Here is a 21,874-nt window from a genome sequence, read left to right as displayed (position 1 = left end):
GCTGTAATCAATGCAACAATCTGCCTCCTTAATTGGAATTGTTACACAATTTGCAAATAATAAATTACACAGAACAATATTGAAGCTGAGGGCAGTTTAAAATGATGTTATCAGATTGCAAATAATCAACACATCTCCTTATCTATATAAGCCCGACTGGTAAGCAATATCTCCACATGAGGTGAAACACAGTTTTCTGAAAATGTTGTTTCTCAGAAAATATTTAACGTGGCAGATTCTTTTGTTGGGTTTAGCTCTAAGTGTTCTGTACGGTGATGTAGAAGCTAAGAAAGGGAAGCGGAAAATTAAGCGGAAACAGCCTGACGATCCATTTCTTCCAGCCATGATAGTGTTTAATCTAGGTAAGTGTACCACGCTACAGAAATAATGGTTTATTATTTTTTTATTATTTAATAACAGCGTTATTAAAAGCTTAAATTTAGATTAAAAATAAGTTGTGCAAATCTAAGTGCTTTTGATCTGTCATAGTGATCTTTGATAGCTTTCACTATTTATGTTTACAAAATCTGGCATTATTTCATGTCATTTCCTGCATAAACATTTTTCTGGCACTGCAATGATTAATATATAATTATATAATATAACAATATAATTAATTCAACATTGTATTAATAGTAAAATTTAGTTTCGCACGGAATGCCTGTGTCGTTTTTATCATAAAAATAGCACTCTGATCATGTAGATTTCTTATTATCTGCTACAAGTAATACAATGGCAATGCACTATAAATGAGAAAAATAACACTTATCAGTTACTAATAATATCTGAAAATATTATATTTATAAATTGGGAAAGATTATGTCATCTAAAAAGAATAGAAATTAAACATCCTACGTCCTTTATGGCAATCTGAAAAATGTTATAACATTTAAAAATGTCCATATTATCGTGTTCAGTGACTTGCAAGACAAAGAGAAGAGGTATTTTCCTATTTCTATATCAGAAGTAATTTATAGTTTTGGATGGCATAAATAAAATAATACTGATGTTACAGATAATACTTTGTGGCCTTTTGCTATGGAAATAATGCAGCCACCACTCAATACCACAAGGTAAACTTAAACATTTGGATCTATTCACGAGCATATTTCAATTATTTTGCTTATACAAAATTAATCTATTTTTATAATAATAAGAATACGGTAATATATTCTTAATCAGATATAAAATAGGTACAAACAAACCTAGTTCCGTGAAGATTTGAATTGAACATATTAAAAAAATAATAGTTGAAAATTACTAAGGACGCTCATTTACATTGTTTCTATCAAATGACCGACTCTCAACCATGTAAAATCATTGATGGGAGGAGTTGATATTCTCAATTTTGAGCTTATAAGCAACGAGCATTTTATATAGACCGTTTTAAAAGACTTGCATCTTATTAAGTTGTTTTTAATAAGACATTTTAACTTACTGCGTTATTTGTTTTTGGAGTGGTTTGTTGAATTTTCGTGTAACGCTCGATCACAAAATATTATATATTCGTATTTTTACATCCTTGACTACTTTCCAACCAGCTATAAACCATGGGTGTGCCACTTATTATGCATAATTAAGCACTTATTAATGCAGGATTTACTACGCTTTACTATCTACATTACTTAATAATGATTACCAGTGTATTTTTCGTTTGTATCAACTCATTTACTCTCTTTTTCGTGTTGTGAACATTTGGTGATATTAGGCGTAACTAAGCATGGCTGGATCTGAACGTCCATAACCATTGTGTTGTTTTATTTGGTATATTCTGTACCTGTTGTGTTTTTATTAATACATTCATTTTCCAGTGTGAAGCACCAAATAAAGGATCGCGTGGGACGTCTGTTCAACATGTTCCCAGAAGTCCCAGACATCCTGGAGGACCTTGACAGTCACTGGTATAAGCTCGGAGGCTTGTCAGATAACTCGGATATCCGCAGGATCGAAGCAGTTACAGATCTATTTGATGTTGATCAGTATTTTAATGCTTTTGAATCAAAGCCAGGAAACAAGACTGAACAGATGCAACGGTAAGGTTTCACTCTATATGCAGATTACTAAGAGGGGATAAATCCCACGTCACTTTATGTTCAAAGTGTACTGACATGCCTACAGGCTAGACTAAATTTATTTTAAAATCTTGTAAACTTCTGAGAAAAGCAGATTTATGTTCAAAAAAGCATTTCATTACTAGATTTGCAGCTAATCTGCAATGTATCCTAGGCCAAAAAATGTTTCAGTTAATACAATCCTCAATTTTTGCATGCAGCTTTTACAGATGGTTCCATAAGTGGAAGTTTCAAATAAATTAATTAATCTGTACCCATTATCTTCAGAAGTATAAAGCCTATTAGACTGTTTCTCACATATTAATACATAAACGTTACGAGGGCCAAATAACAACGTTAAAATATGACAGGCGACATAAGAATGACAAATATTTTAAAAATTACTAGTTCCGGTGCTGTAGATTTCGAAGTTTTATTTTAGTTCTGAGGGCCATTAAGTGCCAACCCCCACTGTTCTAAGTACTTCTGTGGGGTTTTAAAAACCTCGAACAAACCAAAGAATTTCCTAGATTGCAATATTTCAAAAATAAATATTACTGCAATTTCCATTGTAATATTCATGACGTATGTATGTGTTAAGGTAATAAGACATATTAGTATTTTTGTCAAGTGAGATCATTACAACACCATATGACTCCATGCACTATATTTTTTAATTATGCACTCCATGCACCATATGACTCCAGTCTGCGACTGTGTCTTTATACGGTATACAAGAATGCAGTTGTAAAGAGCTTCGTTTGGCATATTCTTTTGCAATATTACAATAAAGATTTGTTAAGATTTCGGCTAAATTGATACATTTTTATTATTGATATCATGCTTCACATGGAAAATTCCTTCATTTTAAACCCCACTTATAATCTGTAGCAAAAGTTGACAAAAACAAATGGTGTTTATCGAAAAACATATTACACAAATGGCAATATGTATAACATTAAATAAAACAATAAAAACTGACGCGACATGGTCTAACCGCAGGTTGAGCGAGCGAGCCAAGGTGCCACTGGAGAACATCCTCTACTACGACACGAACCGGATAGACCTGGATGATATGAAGGAGATGAACGTGACAACCGTGTTGCTGGACCCGGATGGGGGCCTTACATACGCCCACTTGGAGCAAGGCTTCAAAGTATTTAGGGAGACGAAGACCAACGCCACGGGGTCCACTACCGCTTAATCTTTATTGTTCTTGTCTCAAGAGAATTGTTGAGAAAATAATAAATAAACTCTGAATACTAGAGGTTTTTAGAAGACTTTTCTGTTGCTTTTAAGTTTTTTTTTACATGGCCGGGTTTTTAGCCGTTAAAAGGTAATTTAATAATTGTTGACTAAAACCCACCATTAGAACAAACAAAACTGGAACAGTTATATATTCCTTACTTTGTAATCATGTTTACTATATTTTGCTTTTCAGCCTAGCTTTCCTAACGAACAGTCATTGATCATGGTAAGAATGCGTGCGTATATGTGTAGGTTTGATCTTCTATGATACTCAATGCCGACTACATACTCCTAGTGTGATCCTGAACTACTAAATTGGTGGTGCAAATGTTGGATACTTGAACTCATGTATTTGCATGTTTCCGGACCTGGTGCAGCTTTCGCATCCTTTTCGGGTGGATTGCAGGGATGAGGATTCCCTCAGAGATGTCATCCAGGTTAGAGTGCAGAATAGCGACCCTGATGTAAGTTCAAAGCTGGTGGACCTGATACGAAATAGCCACTACTAGTCCAGACAATCCGACACTTTTACTCTGCAAAAACTCGGGTTATTCTGAATTTTTGGATATGCTTAAGGTTGAAATAGAGACCTCCGCGGGAGACCGCTATTTATACACTACAAAACTATAAAACTATGAAATGGTGGTATTTTTGTTATTTTTTTCTGTACAGTATATCGTTAAAACCATACATTGTAGTGGTATAGTTATATTTTTTTAGAAACATGTACTTTCTAAAATTTGATGATTCTTCGCTTAATGTGAGTACAATAGCTTAGTAAATATAGATGTTCAAAAACTGGCAAAATCTGCACAAATATTATCAAACTATATCTTTTTGAAAGTTGTTTCATATGGTATTAAAAACTGAAATCTATTATATAAAAATGAAACTGTTCGTGTGTAACAGCATCACTCACAAACGGCTGGACGGATTCGCCTAATTTTTTTTTTAATTTGTTCGTCTTGATCTGTAGAAGGTTATAGGATACTTTTTATCCCTTTCCCGATTCAGGATTCCGCCCCACTGGTTACAGAAATACCCGTAAGAAATGCATTGCAGCAAACATATGTTATTAAGTGAAAGAGTCTTTTCAAATTTTTAATCAGCTGTTCTTTGTAAACATATATAATGCGACAAAAAATATATTTATATATAATTTAATTACTACACTTATAGTTTTAAAGCATAGAGTAAGCTTAAGAGAAACGACAAATTTTGTTTAAACTGTTTCTGCAATCACTGTTAAACATAGACTTTACTATCCAGATAATACAATTCAAATTTGACGTAAAAATTCACCTTTAACTGCAATATTTATTTAATATAAACCATGCTCATGCTTGATCAGAAGAGCAATGCAGATATCATAATTACTATCTTACGTTGGCTACAAATATAAAGAATGTTATAAAATCAACCTTAGTTGTTTTTTTTTTGACAGAAGTATCAGGAATGTGGTACATACCTTCATAATGCGCCCAAGAAGCTCACGAAGGAACGACTATCAATTATCTCAGCAATGTTTAGAATGTGATAGAAAATGAATAAGTGAATATAGTGTACTGTTTTCAACGGGAAATTGCGTGCGAAGCCGCGGGAAACTTATTGAAATGCGCAGCGAAGCGCGCCGGGTCCGCTAGTAAACTATAAAAATGTGTAATGTTAAAAGAGTGGCAACAGTTCTGGTATTGTACTAGACACAAACATATGGACCTTGGACGATATGAAGGTGATGAACTAACAACTATAATTTCCTTATAAGAGTACAGTATATTTTGATTATTTTAGTAAAATTTGGTCTATATAAATTTTCAATTTTCATATATGGAAATATTTGCAAGGATATACAATCATCGTACTTATAAGATGTTAATTCATAAAACAAGATTTTCGGCAAAATGGAATACAGAATGTGGCAATGGTATGTCCCGCTCATAGTTTTCAAAGACGGTTGTCGAATGTTTTTTGGTTAAGTAACTTGAGTAACGGATCCCAAAGGAGTAACCAATATCTTTCTGTCTTCGATATCAAGGGTGACCTAGCTCTTTGCGACAGAGACCTTTTTGCGAACGACTTGCGTTTTAGAAAATGGAAAAAGTTTCAGACCCAGTTTGGGTGATCCTGTTTTCGTTCTTTCGGAACTCATCAGCATGGCGAAGAAGGCACTTTGAAAATTAACGTTCGCAGCTGGTACGTCATCGTACTTGAAAGGTGTTATTTCATCAAACAAGATGTTAGGCGAAATGGGAGTACAATTAATTTGTGGAAAAGGTGAATGGGTGCTAAAGAGGTCGCAGATTTTGATAAGAATTTTGAGTAAAAGCAGCAACTTTTAGTTGGAACACTCTACCTTAGGACAGGTTAGAGATGGTAGGCATCATTTACGCTTTTGAGATCCGTCACTCAAGTACCTATATCACAAAGAGATCGGCGAGTCCAACTTCTATGGCTTCCTCGCCTTGCTGATAAGTTCCAAAAGAAAGAAAACAGGATCAAGCATACTGGATCTTAAACTTTTCCCATTTTAATGGATACAAGTCGTTCGCGAGAAGGTCTTTGTTGCAAAGAGATCTTTTATTACTCTTTTAGAATCCGATATAGTAAAAAGTTTTAATTCTTCGTGGAAAGTTTTACTATTTTTCTTGAAATAGAATAAATTGATTTTAAGTACAAAATATCTATGTAAGCTTAAATACAGCAGTTCATAACTCTAATTCTGTGAAATGGCAGAGCAGGAATCGCAAGAATAAAGTTGCTACAATAGCTTTCTTTAACATATTTTAAAACTGATATAATTAACATGTGACGTTTTTTCAGTATGCTAAAGAACTACACATTTTTGTAAAATAGTAATTGTTTTATTTTATAAAAGAGAAATAATTCTAAAATTTTGAGTTCAAAATGTTCAATTTAGGTTTATTAGTACTGTATCATAATTTTTTTCTTAAAAATAAATAAATAGTTATCACAAATTTTTTGTTTTTTGCTTACTTTAAGTATTTATTTAAAAATCTGTTTTTAATAGAAGTACAATGCAATACAAATGAATACGTTTATGAAAGTTTTCTCACTTTAACAATTCAAACGGACGAAGCCTATAAACTTAATGAGTGATAAAATATGTTACTCGGTTTATCTGTATGACTAAAAGTATATTTTAGTATAAAGGCGCTATTTTTAAAACAACAACAGACATAACCTTCGGGCAGGTGAAACGCAAAAAGTTTTTAAAATATTAAAACTAACAAGGTTCTAGTTTTGTATTGAAATTGCCCAAAAATATATAGGATACTAGTATTAAAAATGAAGAGTTAATTGTAAAATTTGTATAAATAAATATCTATATTGAGGGATTGTAAGCGAGCTAAGTTGTTAACACTCTGAACAGTCAAACAAAAACAATTATATACTAAAGACACAATAAAATTACAAATAATAAACTTTAATAGACAACCCAACCTATTCAACATAATGAACATTGGGCATTATCACAATCTGCAAGATCTATAATAGTAAGTTGATAATGTGTCTAATATTAGTGGATCACTGTTAAGTGTTTCCAAATCGTAGCCTAGTTAGTCTAACATAATATATTTCACTAATGTTATAAAAACACATGACGTGTTTATAATTTTGTAGAATAACGTCTACACAAAAATATTTCTATTTAGGATGCTATTTTCATTTAAGTCTGTAAGTGTAGTAGTGTTGGTGACGTTTGAATATTTATTATGCACAGTGCGCACAGAAACTTTCAGTAAAATGACTGCACCACCAAAACACAAGGGTGTATTCTTTAAGAAACAAACAGGGTTAAATAAAACTATACCATACAGTGAAAATCCAGGAAAGGAGATGATTGTTTTTGATGTTGGTAAGTTTGTTTTATTAACTGAAGCCTACTATTTACATATCATTTGATTATGTTTATTTTAAAAGTTCAAAAATAGATTATTAAAATAGAAATTGGAATTACTCTAAAAATTTAATGGAATTATTTTAATTTTTACTTTGGTTGTTAAAAGATGGAAATGTTTAAGAACTGCACTTATCCACATCTTGTCCTAAGTGTAGTAACTAATCAGTTTAGCTTTGATAGCGATATTCTTGAGTATTCAATAAAAGTGAAAAAGTAGAGGGAATTTAGAACATTGAGTGAGGGCCATTGCTTTATACATGATTATAAAACATATTCATGTATAAAGTATTCGTTCGAAATTTCCCCTCTCAAAATACCTTAGATTCCAGAATTATCTTAGTTATTTTATACTTCGCGTTGTTTGTATTTTCAGTTAATAAAGAATAATCTGGTCGTCAACATGACTGGATTATTCAGTTAATCACAAAGTGTTATTAAGGGCCCATGGATGATGTTTAATATATGTAGCAATAGCTTAAAGAATTAGTCCAACTCACTACAGTTTAAAGTACAGCGTGATCAAGCGATTTAAACCTGCCCAACGTTACTTTACCATATACAAAGTTTTTAACTATGACTTATAAATTTGAATTTACTTACCAGAACATCTATTTGGGATTAATATGATGTATCATATTTGGGATGTGTATGTAAATCAATATTTTATATTGACTTATAAAAACCCATTGCATTTTGGTCAATTAGCTTATCTTTGTGTGTATGTTATTACAATATGTACATGTTATATATATTTTGCACAGTGATCTATATTTTGAGTTCTGCGTCTTTTGACTGTTGTGGAGTTTTCGAAAAAATTTGGTCCACGACCAGCTCGATTTGTGGTTTTGCGCTAAACTTCCAGAGCAATCACTATTTTTTACGAGTTTTAATATTTGTCCACTTTAATATTACAATTCTAGATACTTTAAAAAATAATATATAGCAAAATATTTGAAAATCGGCCTTAAAGGGTCTGACAATATAGAAATTACAATATGGCCAGTTGGTGGAGGGGTAATAGCTTTCAAAAATTGAATTTAAAATTTCATATAGCTTTTTGCGAGTAGGAAAGCTAAAACGATAAAGTAAAAGTCAAGATTGCGGCGTACAATGTTATCTTAAGCAGAAAAAACTCACTAAAACACAATGTATGATGATGTGAAAGATCTTGTAAAAGATGTAGGACTCGGAGACTTATTAGATTCTTAAACTAATAATTTACTTACTAAGAGCACTTCCGATTTTAAAGTTGACATTTCTTCATCATTACTTACAAGCATTATGAATAAGAGTAAGGTTTCATTCTCTTTCTCTGTGGGGTTTCAGACATAAGACCATTTGCATACCTAATATATGCATTTATTTTTTACAAGTAAAAGCAGAATGATGTCTCAGTTTTCCCTAATTAGATTTAATCTCGTTTAATACAAAGACCTGAATTCATATACATTATATACTTTCGTTACAAGTAAATAATAAACTAATTCTTTTATGTAATTAATTCTGAATCTATATTTGTAAATTGGCTTACCAAGGTATTAACACTTACTGCCAAAAAAGAAATGTTTATTGCTTTTTAAATTACGAGATAATATACATTCGTTATGAAATTATTTATAATGATCACATGTTACAATTTTCTCTTTTAGATGGAACTTTATGGCCGTACCAAATTGACTCAGATCCTATATTTCAAGATCCATTTATTATTAAAGGGTAAGCTAATTTCAGATCTTTATACTATATCTGTTTTTAAATTTTAAACAATTCAATCCATGCAATGTCAAAGAGGGCTAAATGGATGGATCAAATGCATTTTACATTTTTCTCGTGCCTAATCTCTGTACTTATTTCCCAGACGTTTAATGAAGAAAGGAAACGTCTTCAAATTTGGTAAGATTTAAACATATATAACATATTAAATTAAAATTAAACCCATTTACTGAAGCAGAATATGAGTATGTTTACATGCTGTAAGCTTCCATTACAGATTGAATGGGTCTCACCAGTAACGTTTGAAGCGACATATATTTCAAGATCTTATTTTTACGCAGAAATGAACTTGAATTCTATGCAGTATTTAATTGTGCTGAATATATTACAAAAATCTGTTAAACGAAAGAAAAAGAAACAAAATTCACATTGAAAACTGGTTAAAAAATCCGAAGATTTTCTAAAAATGTAGGAGACCCTTAATTTACCGAAAATAAAAACTCTAGCCCAAGAAAACTTTGTCAACGTGAGATAAATGCAATTACGTTATAAGCACCTTGTTTACAAAATAATGTCATCACAATGTTCAATTCATTGCTTTTGGATTTTTCATTCCAACGTAGAGGTAAAGAGATAAATGAAGTTTATAATTGTTATTTTTAAAACAACTCTCTTTTTTTCATTTAAATTAGCATAATGTTTACAAATATAAATTGTATTTTAAACCCTAAGAATTGGAGGAGATATCGAATTTTATTCAAAAATTTCGCTCTTTTACACTTACATTCCTGTTTTTGGATGTCTTCTGCTTTGTGAGTTTCTGGGAACGTGTGAATTAAGTTTAGTTCCTTCAACATCTAAAATTTAAAGTTTAAATATATGCCACGTTATGAAGTAAAAAGCAGAGCATATTGGGTCAGTTTCAAGTGACCTGGAGATTTCTTTATTAGCTGACTCGATATGGCAGAGTTTGAAAGCAAACATACAGTAACACTGATAGGATTTGGCAGATTTTGATGCAAAGCCTCATTTCCAACAAAACTTTACAATAGGATTTAGTGGGTTTAGAAACAAAATAATTTTATTTTCGAATTAAGCATGTTTCAAACTATACAATTTTCATGAACATTATATTTGGAGGGTTTTTAGACTATGTTATTTGTTTTGCCTCGTATATTATTTAGTCTAGACTACATCATCAACTCAATTGTCCAAAATATATTTAAGATGAAAACACGGCTATTTACCGTATTTTTGTTCTCGTTTTTGTTATAGCAATACGTCGCATTTACCTCTCCTGATTATTTCAGTTTGGTTTTTGGAACTTTACTTATGAAACCCATTCAATTATGTTCTTTTGTGAAAACGCCTAATTTATAATATTTTGCAACCATGTTTCAGTTTAGACAACGGCACCGTGTTTGTCGGAAACCAAACCATTCATATTTTCCCAGAAGTGGAAGAAACTTTGCTGGAACTCATTGAGAAAGGTTACGTGTTGGCTGCAGTTTCCATGACTAACAGCACCCATAAAACGATGGCAGTATTGAATGCTTTTGACCTTACAAAGCACTTCAAGCACATGGAAATGGCTCCAGGGCCTGATAAGTTATCGTTAGTGACAGAGTAAGTTTGGAATACAATGGCATTTGTGATACTATGTGATATTCTTTGGAAACTGAACAATTTTTACTTTGTATTATATGTATGTATATTTTTGAATTTGTATTAAGACATTTTTGAAATCCAAAGTATACATCTTCCCCGAGGCAGCTTATGCTTATTGGTAAAGAGGGCCACTACCTAGATATATAGAGTTACAAGCGAGTTGAAGATCCCTGAAACCTTCTAAGCAACTAACTGTAGGTTCATAGGTTCTAGGCCCCATAAGATCTCTTATGCAAAACTCTACGTACATCTCGTAATTTTCGTGTGGCAATTTTTTTATTCCATTTGTTTACCTTCAATATATTTCTTAAACAAATACCCAGACAAATCGAAATGTATATTAAAACAATGTTCAGTGTTTGGTTTTAGTTTAGATATTTGAGAAATCTAGAAAGAAGTAACTATTTTGCAAATATATTCTTTAAACAATTTCCTAAGCAGGAGGAGGTTGTTTTCTATAACTTTTTTTAAAGTATCACTTCTGCCACAGTGTTAGGCTACGTTACACTTTTTCACTATACAAAAATAGAGAACCTATACGTGTACCTTTATCATGAACTATAGTAATCTCAAATCCTGTGAGTTTCAGCTTAAACTCGTTGACAATTAGCGGGTTATTGAGGCGTATAAACGTAAATATAGTATGGAAGAAAACGAATTCCTAAATAACACTTATAGGCTACCAATTCATAGTACTAAATAATCAAGGTTTAGTTTTGTTTATTTGTTTTAGTAAGTTTTTTTGGTAATTTTCTTTTTTCTTTTTGTTTTTAGGATATGCACTAGAACTGGACTTTTACTTGAAGATGTGCTTTACTTTGAAAAAGATCCGGGAGAAGTTTTTGATATGCTTTGGAGGCATGTTATTGTGTATTGTATCGATGAGAACGGATTGACCAAAGACAGAGCAAGAAAGGGGCTTTTCATATTTGACATAAGGCCTCGGAAAGAGAGGCAGCAGCATTTAAATAATGCAAAAAGAGAATTCACTGATAAAAATAAAAGCCGACCTGCCAAAGAACGAGATGGCACCGAACTAGAGGGCATGATCCATAATGGATCAGCAATTGATTACCAATAAAATCATCTCTAGACTTATACACGAATTTTTATTAAAGGAAAGCTTTTGAGTGCTATGAAAAGTAAGTCAGTTGTAATTGAATCAGACTCATGAGTATTAATAATTCAATCTTAATCGAGTTATTAATGTCAATAATTTAATTAAGTTAACCATACTAGCCGAATGGTTATAATGGCATAAATAATGGACTATCTGAATGTTGGGACCCGATTCAAATCAATAAAAAAATTAAACAGTTTTTGTTATGCAATCAGGGTTACTGTAAGCAATGTCAGAAATGTTCAAAACACATTTTATGAGCATATTTTAAATGGTGTACTTCACGAATCAAAATAATAATACTTCCTTTTACACTAAGAGCGACAGAAAAAAAATCTTAGAAACATTTTCCTTATTGCAATCTAAATTAGTTATTGAATTAAAAAATTTAATTCCAAGGTCTAAAACCCTGTGTTGGCAGTATGGTACAACTATTGGCAGGAGACGACAATCACTGCTCGTTGCTAGTTCGTGTGATGCTTTTTCATCGAGACGAAATAGCAAGCTAAACATTGGTTTGTTCTAAATAATTACCAATTAGCTATTACTATCAATTAATAATAAACTAAGTGGATTCATTAATTTTTGTAGTAACTGAACACTACTTTCCCAGAATACCTTCCAGGCTCAAAAGTTTTGTAGGGATACATCGAACCTATTTTTAGAAAAATAAAATTCTTATTTTACCCCTAGAATATGTTACCGAAAAGTTTTTACATAGTTTAAAAACAGTCTATGGTTCATATTTCACTTTTCAAATTTCTCCACTATACAAATTTGTCTACATGCCTGGTAATTGTTCAATGTGAATTCTGAAACCAACTATGGTCATTTTAGATCTCTACACATATTCATAGGCCATGAAAATGAAACTGTCAGATTAAAATAAACGCTGATTCGTTTTCCAGAGTTTCATTTTGCAGGGATTAGAAAACACAAACATTGTCATCATCCTGAAATTCTTGAATTCATATAAGTTTTGTAACACTATTTAAAAATATAACAGTTATCAGTAAATGCTTATAAGAAAGTAGTTAACATGTGGTACATACAGTACAGCACATTTGTAAACTACTCTATGGATAATATGTACGGGTGTAATGCCTATAATATAGATTTTCATTTTATTAATGAGTTAAAAGGTACTCTACCATACATAATTAATCATTAAAATTAATTATTAAAAAAATAATCATTAAATCTTTTGGAATACTGCCGTATTCTTTAATCTAGTTCAATTTCAATGTTTTGAGAAGATGTAATATCTTCCCCCTGAGTAAGCCTCCACCGCTATTTTAAATGTTTTAGACCTACAATTGTCATTGTTAACAATGCTTCTAGTGTATAGCCACATAAAACTATTAAGAATGTCAAATCAGAGTTTATTGGAAGTCAAAACAAAGGATCAATCCAACAGCTAGAGAGTATTTCATCAATAGGTAGTTAAAAATATACTCCAAACAGCAGGGCACAGGAAAGTACAATAAAAATAAACACATATATTAATAGTAACAAAAAAGAATTGATTAATTGTATTTGGATCACCGACATGATCAAACACATTTATTTTTTTTAAGAGTCTTTTGGGGTTTGCATCTGCTAGTTGCGCCTCTCAGTCAATATACAGCCTCGTCTAAAATATTATTTCCAGAATGTTTTACAAAACAGAAATATTTGATCTTAATCTTATAAGACAATTTGATTTTTTTAATGCTTCGACATTGCTCAACCATCCTGTATTTTCAGTGAATTGAAGTTACTTTAGTGAGACATATTTGCCTATAACACTTAGATTTAAGTAGTTCCTATTAGCATTGCAAATATTTTTGAATAATTAGGAAATGGCAGAAATTCCGTCTAACTAATTCTACTTCTAAAGAAATCTATTCGGATTACTACAAGTTTAAAGTCACTGTTATTTTTCAGATTGCAAGAAAAGTCTAACATTGATTATGACTGCATTTTGTTTTTGATGTACACGTATACCAGAAGTGAGATCCACGGCCTGCTAGACTTGGACGTGTCCACACTTCCGGTGGGAGTGGATGGTGTATCCCGGGGTCTAGTAGCCAACGCCTTGTTCATATTCTCTACCAGGAAACGACCTGGAGACATTGGGGACGATGGCCCTCTGCCACCCACAACTGAGTCTCAAATTCAGAGAAAGGACCGACTGCGACAGAAGAAAGAGGAGCAAAAGAAAATCAAGAAACATAATAAATCTAAAAACCCCAAGAGAAAAAAAGAGTCGCAACCGTTTATATAGAGTTTAAACGTTTGGTGTTAGTCTTGTTTTTCCACAAATATGTAGAATAAGGACTTGTATTTCACTTTGTTTAGCAATAATAGTGAGCTAAAATGTTCCTATGGAATTTTATATACATGAATGTGTTAGAACAATTGACTAATAGTTGTAAAATACTGCAATTCTTGAAAATAAAAAGTAATTTTACTTATATAATTATTGGCACTGTAGTAATAAAAAAATAATAAACATTAAACACTTTTAAAGATAAATAAAAAGAACAAAGTAATATTTCTTACATTAAGATAGAATTATAACCCCCATTCAGATTGACTAATGATTTTTAATAGTAATTCTTATTAAATATGAAAATACTACTTGTAAAGGTGAAAAATTGTAAAGCATAAGAAATAGCTGATTGAGGTATAAATAATTACCAGCCATGTACTGCACATTTTGTTTCAAATTTTGGAATTATTTGCATATACAGTGTAGTAAAATTAAAAGTTACAAATTCTTAGCACAGTTTAACCCATAACAGCCTTGTGTAGTCCTATGGTCACAGTAGTATGCACAGTATACACACCTTTTATGCTGCCCTCACCTTAAAATCTGGGCTAAATGGGAGAATTTAGGTAAAACTATTTTCTCTTTCAATCCGTTTTAAAACTTGTTAAAACGTAATTTTTTTGTGCTTACTTAATTATTTTCAGTTTTTAAGTGTTGCCTTAATCACTTCTGAAACAAAATTGTTCATACATATTCATTGGTACCTACTTCATAGTGGAGGGTTTTAAATAAGTTTTTAGTGGTGTTGGTGAAACCCTAGATTTCAAAATCGATAAACTTAACGTAATATTTCATTGTGTTCCTTTTGTACACAAATAGACATAAGCTGCAAAACTATGTTCATTTCAAATCTCTAGTTCTTCGCGAAGTAAGTTTAATTCGTGTAAACAATGTTCATACAAAAAAGTGAGGTAATAAAATATTTTCAAAAGAATATAAATGAGAAGAATTTATGTTCAAAAATTTTATTTTCATTACCAGTACAAACATGTATTTTATGATTTCCCGAAAAGAAAGAAGAAGGTTTACCAAATCAGGAAGAGTGGAAATAAAGAAAAGAGAATTTTAAGAGTTAACAGTCTTACATTTCAAGAATTTAATGGACACGAATTACATTGCACATTTGAATCTTTTTATAACGAAACAAATTTTCAGTGGTTATGTTGTAAAACGTTCATAAAAGTAAATAAAGCTTTATTTCTCCTCATTAAGCATGCATCAAAAATAGAAAAAGAAAGTTAAAACAAGTTTCAAAAACAGAATCATTGCTATGGTTTATAGCATTTTACTAAAAATACAAACGGATCTAATTTCAGTTAAAAATTCTTAGCACTATGCTATTAGTGAGATTTTGTGATAAGCCATATTAATCATGTTGGACTTGGCTGGTTCTAGAGAGTTGTGGCTGACAATCGGTCTAGTGGCCATACACTCCGCACTAGTAGCCAGAATTTCAGCTGTCAATGCTAGAAATGTTTACAGCTTTAAGGGGATGGAACCTCCTCACAGAGACCACAACATGGTGGTGTTTGTGTTGGGCAAGTATTGCATGTAGTGTACAGGTCCATTACACTTAGTTTTTGATAACGATTGCTAGAGGAAACCATCAGTTTTAGACTACATACAGTAAACTACGTACAATATTGGATGTAGTTTACAGGTCCATTACACTTAGTTGTTGATAACAATAGCTAGAGGAAACCATCAGTTTTAGACTACATATAGTAAACTACGTACAATATTGCATGTAGTTTACAGGTCCCATACACTTAGTTGTTGTTAACTATAGCTAGAGATAACCATCAGTTTTAGACTACATATAGTAAACTACGTACAGTATTGCATGTAGTTTACAGGTCCCATACACTTAGTTGTTGATAACGATAGCTAGAGGTAACCATCAGTTTTAGACTACATATAGTAAACTACGTACAGTATTGCATGTAGTTTACAGGTTCCATACACTTAGTTGTTGTTAACTATAGCTAGAGATAACCATCAGTTTTAGACTACATATAGTAAACTACGTACAATATTGCATGTAGTTTACAGGTCCCATACACTTAGTTGTTGTTAACTATAGCTAGAGATAACCATCAGTTTTACACTACATATAGTAAACTATGTACAGTATTGCATGTAGTTTACAGGTTCCCATACACTTAGTTGTTAATAACGATAGCTAGAGATAACCATCAGTTTTACACTACATATAGTAAACTATGTACAGTATTGCATGTAGTTTACAGGTTCCATACACTTAGTTGTTGTTAACGATAGCTAGAGATAACCATCAGTTTTAGACTACATATAGTAAACTACGTACAGTATTGCATGTAGTTTACTGGTCCCATACACTTAGTTGTTGATAACGATAGCTAGAGGTAACTATCAGTTTTACACTACATATAGTAAACTATGTACAGTATTGCATGTAGTTTATAGGTTCCATACACTTAGTTGTTGTTAACGATAGCTAGAGATAACCATCAGTTTTAGACTACATATAGTAAACTACGTACAGTATTGCATGTAGTTTACAGGTCCCATACACTTAGTTGTTGATAACGATAGCTAGAGGTAACCATCAGTTTTACACTACATATAGTAAATTACGTACAGTATTGCGTGTAGTGTACAGGTCCCATACACTTAGTTGTTGATAACGATAGCTAGAGGTAACCATCAGTTTTAGACTACATATAGTAAACTACGTACAATATTGCATGTAGTTTACAGGTCCCATACATTTAGTTGTTGATAACGATAGCTCTAGAGGTAAACCATAAGTTTTAGTAAACCTCGTTTATTTATGTAGTTATTTTGTACATAAATTATATTTTTACATTTTCTGATTTTACAGCTCCCAAACGTTGTTAACACAATTATTATGTTGAACAAGTATAGTTTTAAGGAAGGATGAAGGGTCAGTTTTACGGAACCAGAAATCATATGTTCGCTATGAAACACTTTGGAGTTATATATCTACATAGGAAACTTCCAAACGTGTTGTATCAGAGGATTGGGATTTGATTGATAAACATACTCAGAAGATCGAAGACACAGTCCATAAACTGTTTTCAGAAAATGTATTAAGATATTTTCAAAGCTTCAGAAGAATAAGTGGCCTAACCAGGACAAAACACCAGCCTAAATTAACAAATTTAATAAGTCAATTAACCAATGAATACATTGGGGAAACCACCTCTTTACTCTGACAAGGTCTAAATGTAACTCTAGAAATAAAATTCATACAGAAGAAACAACAGCTCATCATACAGTAGAACCATTTGAATCATCTGTAGCAATAAAAGAGATAGACAGAATCTCGTAACTGTTCTAAGAAAAGCGAAGCCAACTAAGCCGGATTTATCAAAAGAAAAATAAATTGTCCATAGTGTTTTTTTAAGTCTTAAGAATAATTCAGTAGGTACTGAACTTCAGGGGGTATATACTGATAAAGGAAAAAGCTTTTCAGGGCTAGAAATAATATTGTATTATATCATACCGATTATAAATCAGGTAATATGCTGCCTGGCTGTTTGGTTTTTGTAACGTTCTATTTTTATTTTTAAATCATAGTTCTAATTCTTATCTCATTTGTAACCATAGCTTTTGTCTTAAGTCACAAAGGTTCCCAATAATAACCATAAAATATTAAATTTTAAGTAGTATACAAATAAAAAATGTATTGTTTGATTTTAATTTGATTTAAGTATACCGTACTTTTTACTGTTTCTCAAATAAAAATTAAAATGTATCATATTTAAAAGGTGGATTCTATAACTAAACAATATTGTTTTTTATTATTTATTTCACAAATACTCATTTACCAAATCAGTTTTACACAGTTCTGCACAATAATTGGCAAAAATGACATAAATTAAAAATATTTTGAGTTAATTATAAATTCTATTAAACGATGATATCTTGAATAATCTAAAATTATATTTCAGATAGAACGATTTGGCCATTCCAGGTAGACAAACTAAACAAATCATTGGCTAATTTGAGGTATGTACTGTAATTAAATCCTATGCATATTATATTTATGTAACGAAATACTAATCTCAAGTTATAACCAATTTAAGGTAGGATTTTTGACTTAATAAGTATATAAATTGTTTTTTGTAAATATTTGCAGTGACAGTGATCTGTTGGGTAAATGAGTAGGGAGAATGCAGTAGGCTACTAACACATGTGGCGCTGTTGGTGGATATTCTTCATATTCTTGTTCTCTTTCCTACTTCGTAAAATAACTCTCGTTATTTTCTCCTCAACACCTGCGGCGGGCTGGTAAATGCTAAGGAGGAGATGACGGACACACGCACTTTCTTGCTAAATGAATTGGTCATCATAGGCGTATCCTTTTTTGCATACAACCTTAGTGAAGCTTGTTATAACACATGGTGTCATGTACTCCACCTTGTATTAATTAACTGAATTTTAGCAAAGCCTATCACTCGAGAAGCTAGAAAAATTTCGTTTCTGTCTGTCCGCACGATGTCTCAAAATCGAAATGACCTATAAACATTTTTCACTAAGTTTCATTTCTGTATGAGGAACGCTAAGTTTGATAATGGTGCATGTCACCCATGGAGTTTGGCTGAGTGTTGGTGAATATTTTTACATTCATCTTGTGGGTAACCAAGATGGCAACGAGAAAATAGAATAAAAAATCCATTTGTAAACAAACAGATTTGAAACTGTTTCATTCATAGAGTTAAGGTTGCGCTTGCTTCAGTATCGCAATCTCTGACCTCTAGATCGCATGAGTAACATCGTTCCTGTTTATACAATCCTGAGATAACGCAGGTCGCTGACCAATTCCCTCTCCACTCCAAGTACCGGGAATTAGTTATCTGTTCCACCTGTTAATATTCTCTGTATCTCAATCCTCCTGTACCCTGATCCCTTGATCTGGCAGATTCTAAAGTAGCAGGTTTCATGTATTGCATGCGCTCTTTAAGAAATCCATAACAAATATTTTTATTCTCAATACATCAAGTAATTGGTATTGCTGTCTTTATAAAGCTTTGAAGTTTATTTATGTACCAATAAATATAAATTTTTGTTATGTATCAATGTTATGAGGTTAAACGTATAAATGTAACATTTTTAAACATAAACTTCAAGTTTGGCAAAACAATATGAGATAGGAAAATGTTGCTAAAATTGGCGTTTAAAACTTTAAAAATAAAACACGAAGAAAAAATTACATACAACCATTATTTTCCCAAATTGTGAATGACCGCCAACTTTAAAGCTTAAGAGTTGTTGAAAAGTATGTGTAATAAATTTTGTCAGTTAATACGTAATATTAATGCGATTATAAAAACTGTAATATCCTGTATTGGTAAATAATTTAATTAAAACTGTGCAGTGTTGAATAATATACTGTAATATTGTGGAAATAGTGGTGAAATATCATAATTTCTGGCCAATTCAAGCCAAAATTATTTGTACTAATATAATACACACGGATAAGTTACAGTACATTACTCGGATAAGTTCTCTACCAATAACAGTTTCTCAACCAATAGAAAGTTTCAAAATAGTTATTATCCATATTGTACAAAATCATGACATAATGTAGTTTTATGGACATGCATTCTATGAAACATTAAGTTTAAATTAGTGTCTAGACAGATGACTAGTTAAAGGCATCAAAATTCTGATATCCTTTCGAATCTTCTATTGACTGTAGTCAATAATCAATTTGAAACAAACAATTTATATGCTTATTTTAATCTTTAACATTTCAAACATAATGAAAAAAATTAACTCATATTTTTCAAAATAAAAATATGTCAGTCCCTTCGATCATATTTTACATACTCACTGTAACAATTTGAAATTCTTGTCATCAGACGTTTTTTATTGGGCCTGATTATAAAAAGACACAAATTTACTATTTCAAACGTCTACAGTTTCTCGTGAAGTGACCCAAAGAAATTTCTGTCTTCAGGAACGGTACCTTGAAGGATTATGACCACATTTTCCCACCTTTAAAATATAATACAATGGAAAATCAATGTTAAAATAAGACAAGATTTGATTTCAAAACACTCTTGCGTTGTAATACTCTCCATAGCTTACCGAAACCTTTATTATTTGAACTATAAATCCTAACTTAATGAACTAAAATGTAATGTATCATGTGGCAAGATATCCCGAGAAACGTTTCATCCGTAGACAAATTTGTTCTATGATACCTGATACTTTTATATTTCCAGTTTGTTAAAATATTAACGTTTACTGAATAAAACCCTTTTGAGAGCCAATAAAAATAAAAATCAATGTCCCCATAAGAAAAGGTTATACAGATAGATCAACCGAAAGTAAATTACTGTGGTAGTATTTAAGTTACAGTTGATTGTTTTCATAATTTTTCCAGTGAAATAAAGGGATCAGATCTAGGAAATTTAACATTATACCCAGAAACCCACGCCTGTCTCGATGCGCTCCAGAAGATGGGATACGTTCTAGCAGCTGTCTGCAACTGCAAAGTACCGAGGCTTGCAGAGAACCTGCTTGATACATTCGACTTGACTAGATACTTTGCTTACCAAGTTTGCAGTGAATGGGATAAAGTTAGTCATCTAGAAACGTAAGTATTTAAAGGGATTAAATTTTATTTTTACATTAAATAGCTGCTATTTAAAATGTTGCCATTTGTACGTATTTCACTCCTATATTTAAATTGAAAAATACTGTGTATACCCTATGGGGGTCGATATAGTAGTCTATTAAGTGTGTCTCAAGTCGTGGCTTATGTCAGACGGTAAGAGGTACAAGGTTTCTTGGTACAGTAGTTGCATTCTGAGACCGCTCCCTGTTTTACTTTATTTCATTCCAACCCCCGCCTCTGGTGTAATATTCTGGTATACACGATTGTAAAACACAAGAAATCTGAAAGTAACTAACATCAAAGTCTTCCGGTCCACATTGCGTCTAAACATTTCTTACACAGTTATCTTCTTGACAATCACTAGTGTTAATATTTTTGTTAACATTGTTCATTAACAAAGTCAATCACTCTTAGCCTTTGATGTCAATTATGAATTATATAATGATTGGTAATGAATATATCAATGAAGCTATTTCTTTTTCAGCCTTCATGCACAATCTGGGGTAGACTTTGAAGACATGCTTTACTTTGACTATGACTTGAGAGAGAATATACCACTGTTTGATCTAAACATCACATTCTGCCCAGTGGATGACCGAGGAATCTCCATGGCGGTTGTGACCAAGGCTCTGGAGATATTCAGCGTCAGAACCACCCTGAAACCTCCCCTGAGTACAACTGCAAAGTTGAAGAACTCAAATGATTCTTCAGAGTACTCTCTGGTTATTGATTATAAGAATTTGGATTTCAAGAAAGAACTTGTCAACACTGAGGAAATATTCAGGGAGTCTTCATCTGAAGAAGACGAAAACGAATAACTACTATTTATATAGTTTTACATTTAGGTCATCTATTTAATAAAAAATTACAACATTTTTATTACAATTCCTTAATTATTTCAAAATGTACTTTTATTACCTGCACCTTTTGTTATTACACCTTACAAAAGAGTGAATTTTGGTTCCACACTTATATAGTGTTTATACAGGTGTCAAGAAATCATTTACTACAAGACAGAGTTTAATTACTCTTCTTGCTTTAATTATATATAGCAGGGATGTACCCAGGGACCAATTTTAGCTGGATAATTTTGAAATGTTCATATACTGATACAAGAAAATAAAAAATAATGAGAACACTCGTTCATGTGTGTGTGTGTGTATTGAAGTATTGTTAGAACTTTGAATAGATTAGGTGTATCTGATGA

At 31.8% G+C, this 21,874-nt stretch overlaps 3 protein-coding genes across 5 annotated transcripts; all 3 read left to right on the top strand.

Moving 5' to 3' along the window:
- The first annotated feature begins 79 nt into the window (after positions 1-79).
- On the top strand, positions 80-3,322 carry LOC124363099 (magnesium-dependent phosphatase 1-like). Its single transcript, XM_046818221.1, has 4 exons — positions 80-362; positions 1,016-1,073; positions 1,812-2,033; positions 3,054-3,322. Exons 1-4 carry the CDS (start codon positions 203-205, stop codon positions 3,253-3,255), a joined length of 642 nt encoding a protein of 213 aa, XP_046674177.1. The 5' UTR covers positions 80-202; the 3' UTR covers positions 3,256-3,322.
- A 3,498-nt stretch (positions 3,323-6,820) lies between these two features.
- LOC124363027 lies at positions 6,821-14,183 on the top strand. Of its 2 annotated transcripts, XR_006922516.1 has the most exons (5): positions 6,821-7,176; positions 8,871-8,937; positions 10,336-10,560; positions 11,377-11,744; positions 13,649-13,788. XR_006922516.1 is itself a non-coding variant. In XM_046818089.1 (4 exons), the coding sequence occupies exons 1-4, from the start codon at positions 6,975-6,977 to the stop codon at positions 13,986-13,988; spliced, it is 834 nt and encodes a 277-aa protein (XP_046674045.1). In that variant the 5' UTR covers positions 6,821-6,974; the 3' UTR covers positions 13,989-14,183. The 2 variants fall into 2 exon arrangements, 1 of the variants encoding a protein (XP_046674045.1); XM_046818089.1 differs by lacking the exon at positions 11,377-11,744 and having other exon boundaries at positions 13,649-14,183.
- On the top strand, positions 13,866-21,563 carry LOC124363038 (magnesium-dependent phosphatase 1-like). 2 transcript variants are annotated; one of them, XM_046818111.1, is made up of 5 exons: positions 13,866-14,004; positions 15,432-15,574; positions 17,993-18,050; positions 20,434-20,646; positions 21,152-21,563. In XM_046818111.1, the coding sequence occupies exons 2-5, from the start codon at positions 15,529-15,531 to the stop codon at positions 21,483-21,485; spliced, it is 651 nt and encodes a 216-aa protein (XP_046674067.1). In that variant the 5' UTR covers positions 13,866-14,004; positions 15,432-15,528; the 3' UTR covers positions 21,486-21,563. The 2 variants fall into 2 exon arrangements, with proteins under 2 accessions (XP_046674067.1, XP_046674060.1); XM_046818104.1 differs by lacking the exon at positions 13,866-14,004 and having other exon boundaries at positions 14,314-15,574.
- The last annotated feature ends 311 nt before the right edge of the window (positions 21,564-21,874 follow it).

Source organism: Homalodisca vitripennis, chromosome 1, assembly GCF_021130785.1.
Source record: "Homalodisca vitripennis isolate AUS2020 chromosome 1, UT_GWSS_2.1, whole genome shotgun sequence".
Taxonomy (NCBI): Eukaryota; Metazoa; Arthropoda; class Insecta; order Hemiptera; family Cicadellidae; genus Homalodisca; species Homalodisca vitripennis.
This window is presented reverse-complemented; position numbering and strand designations above follow the sequence as displayed.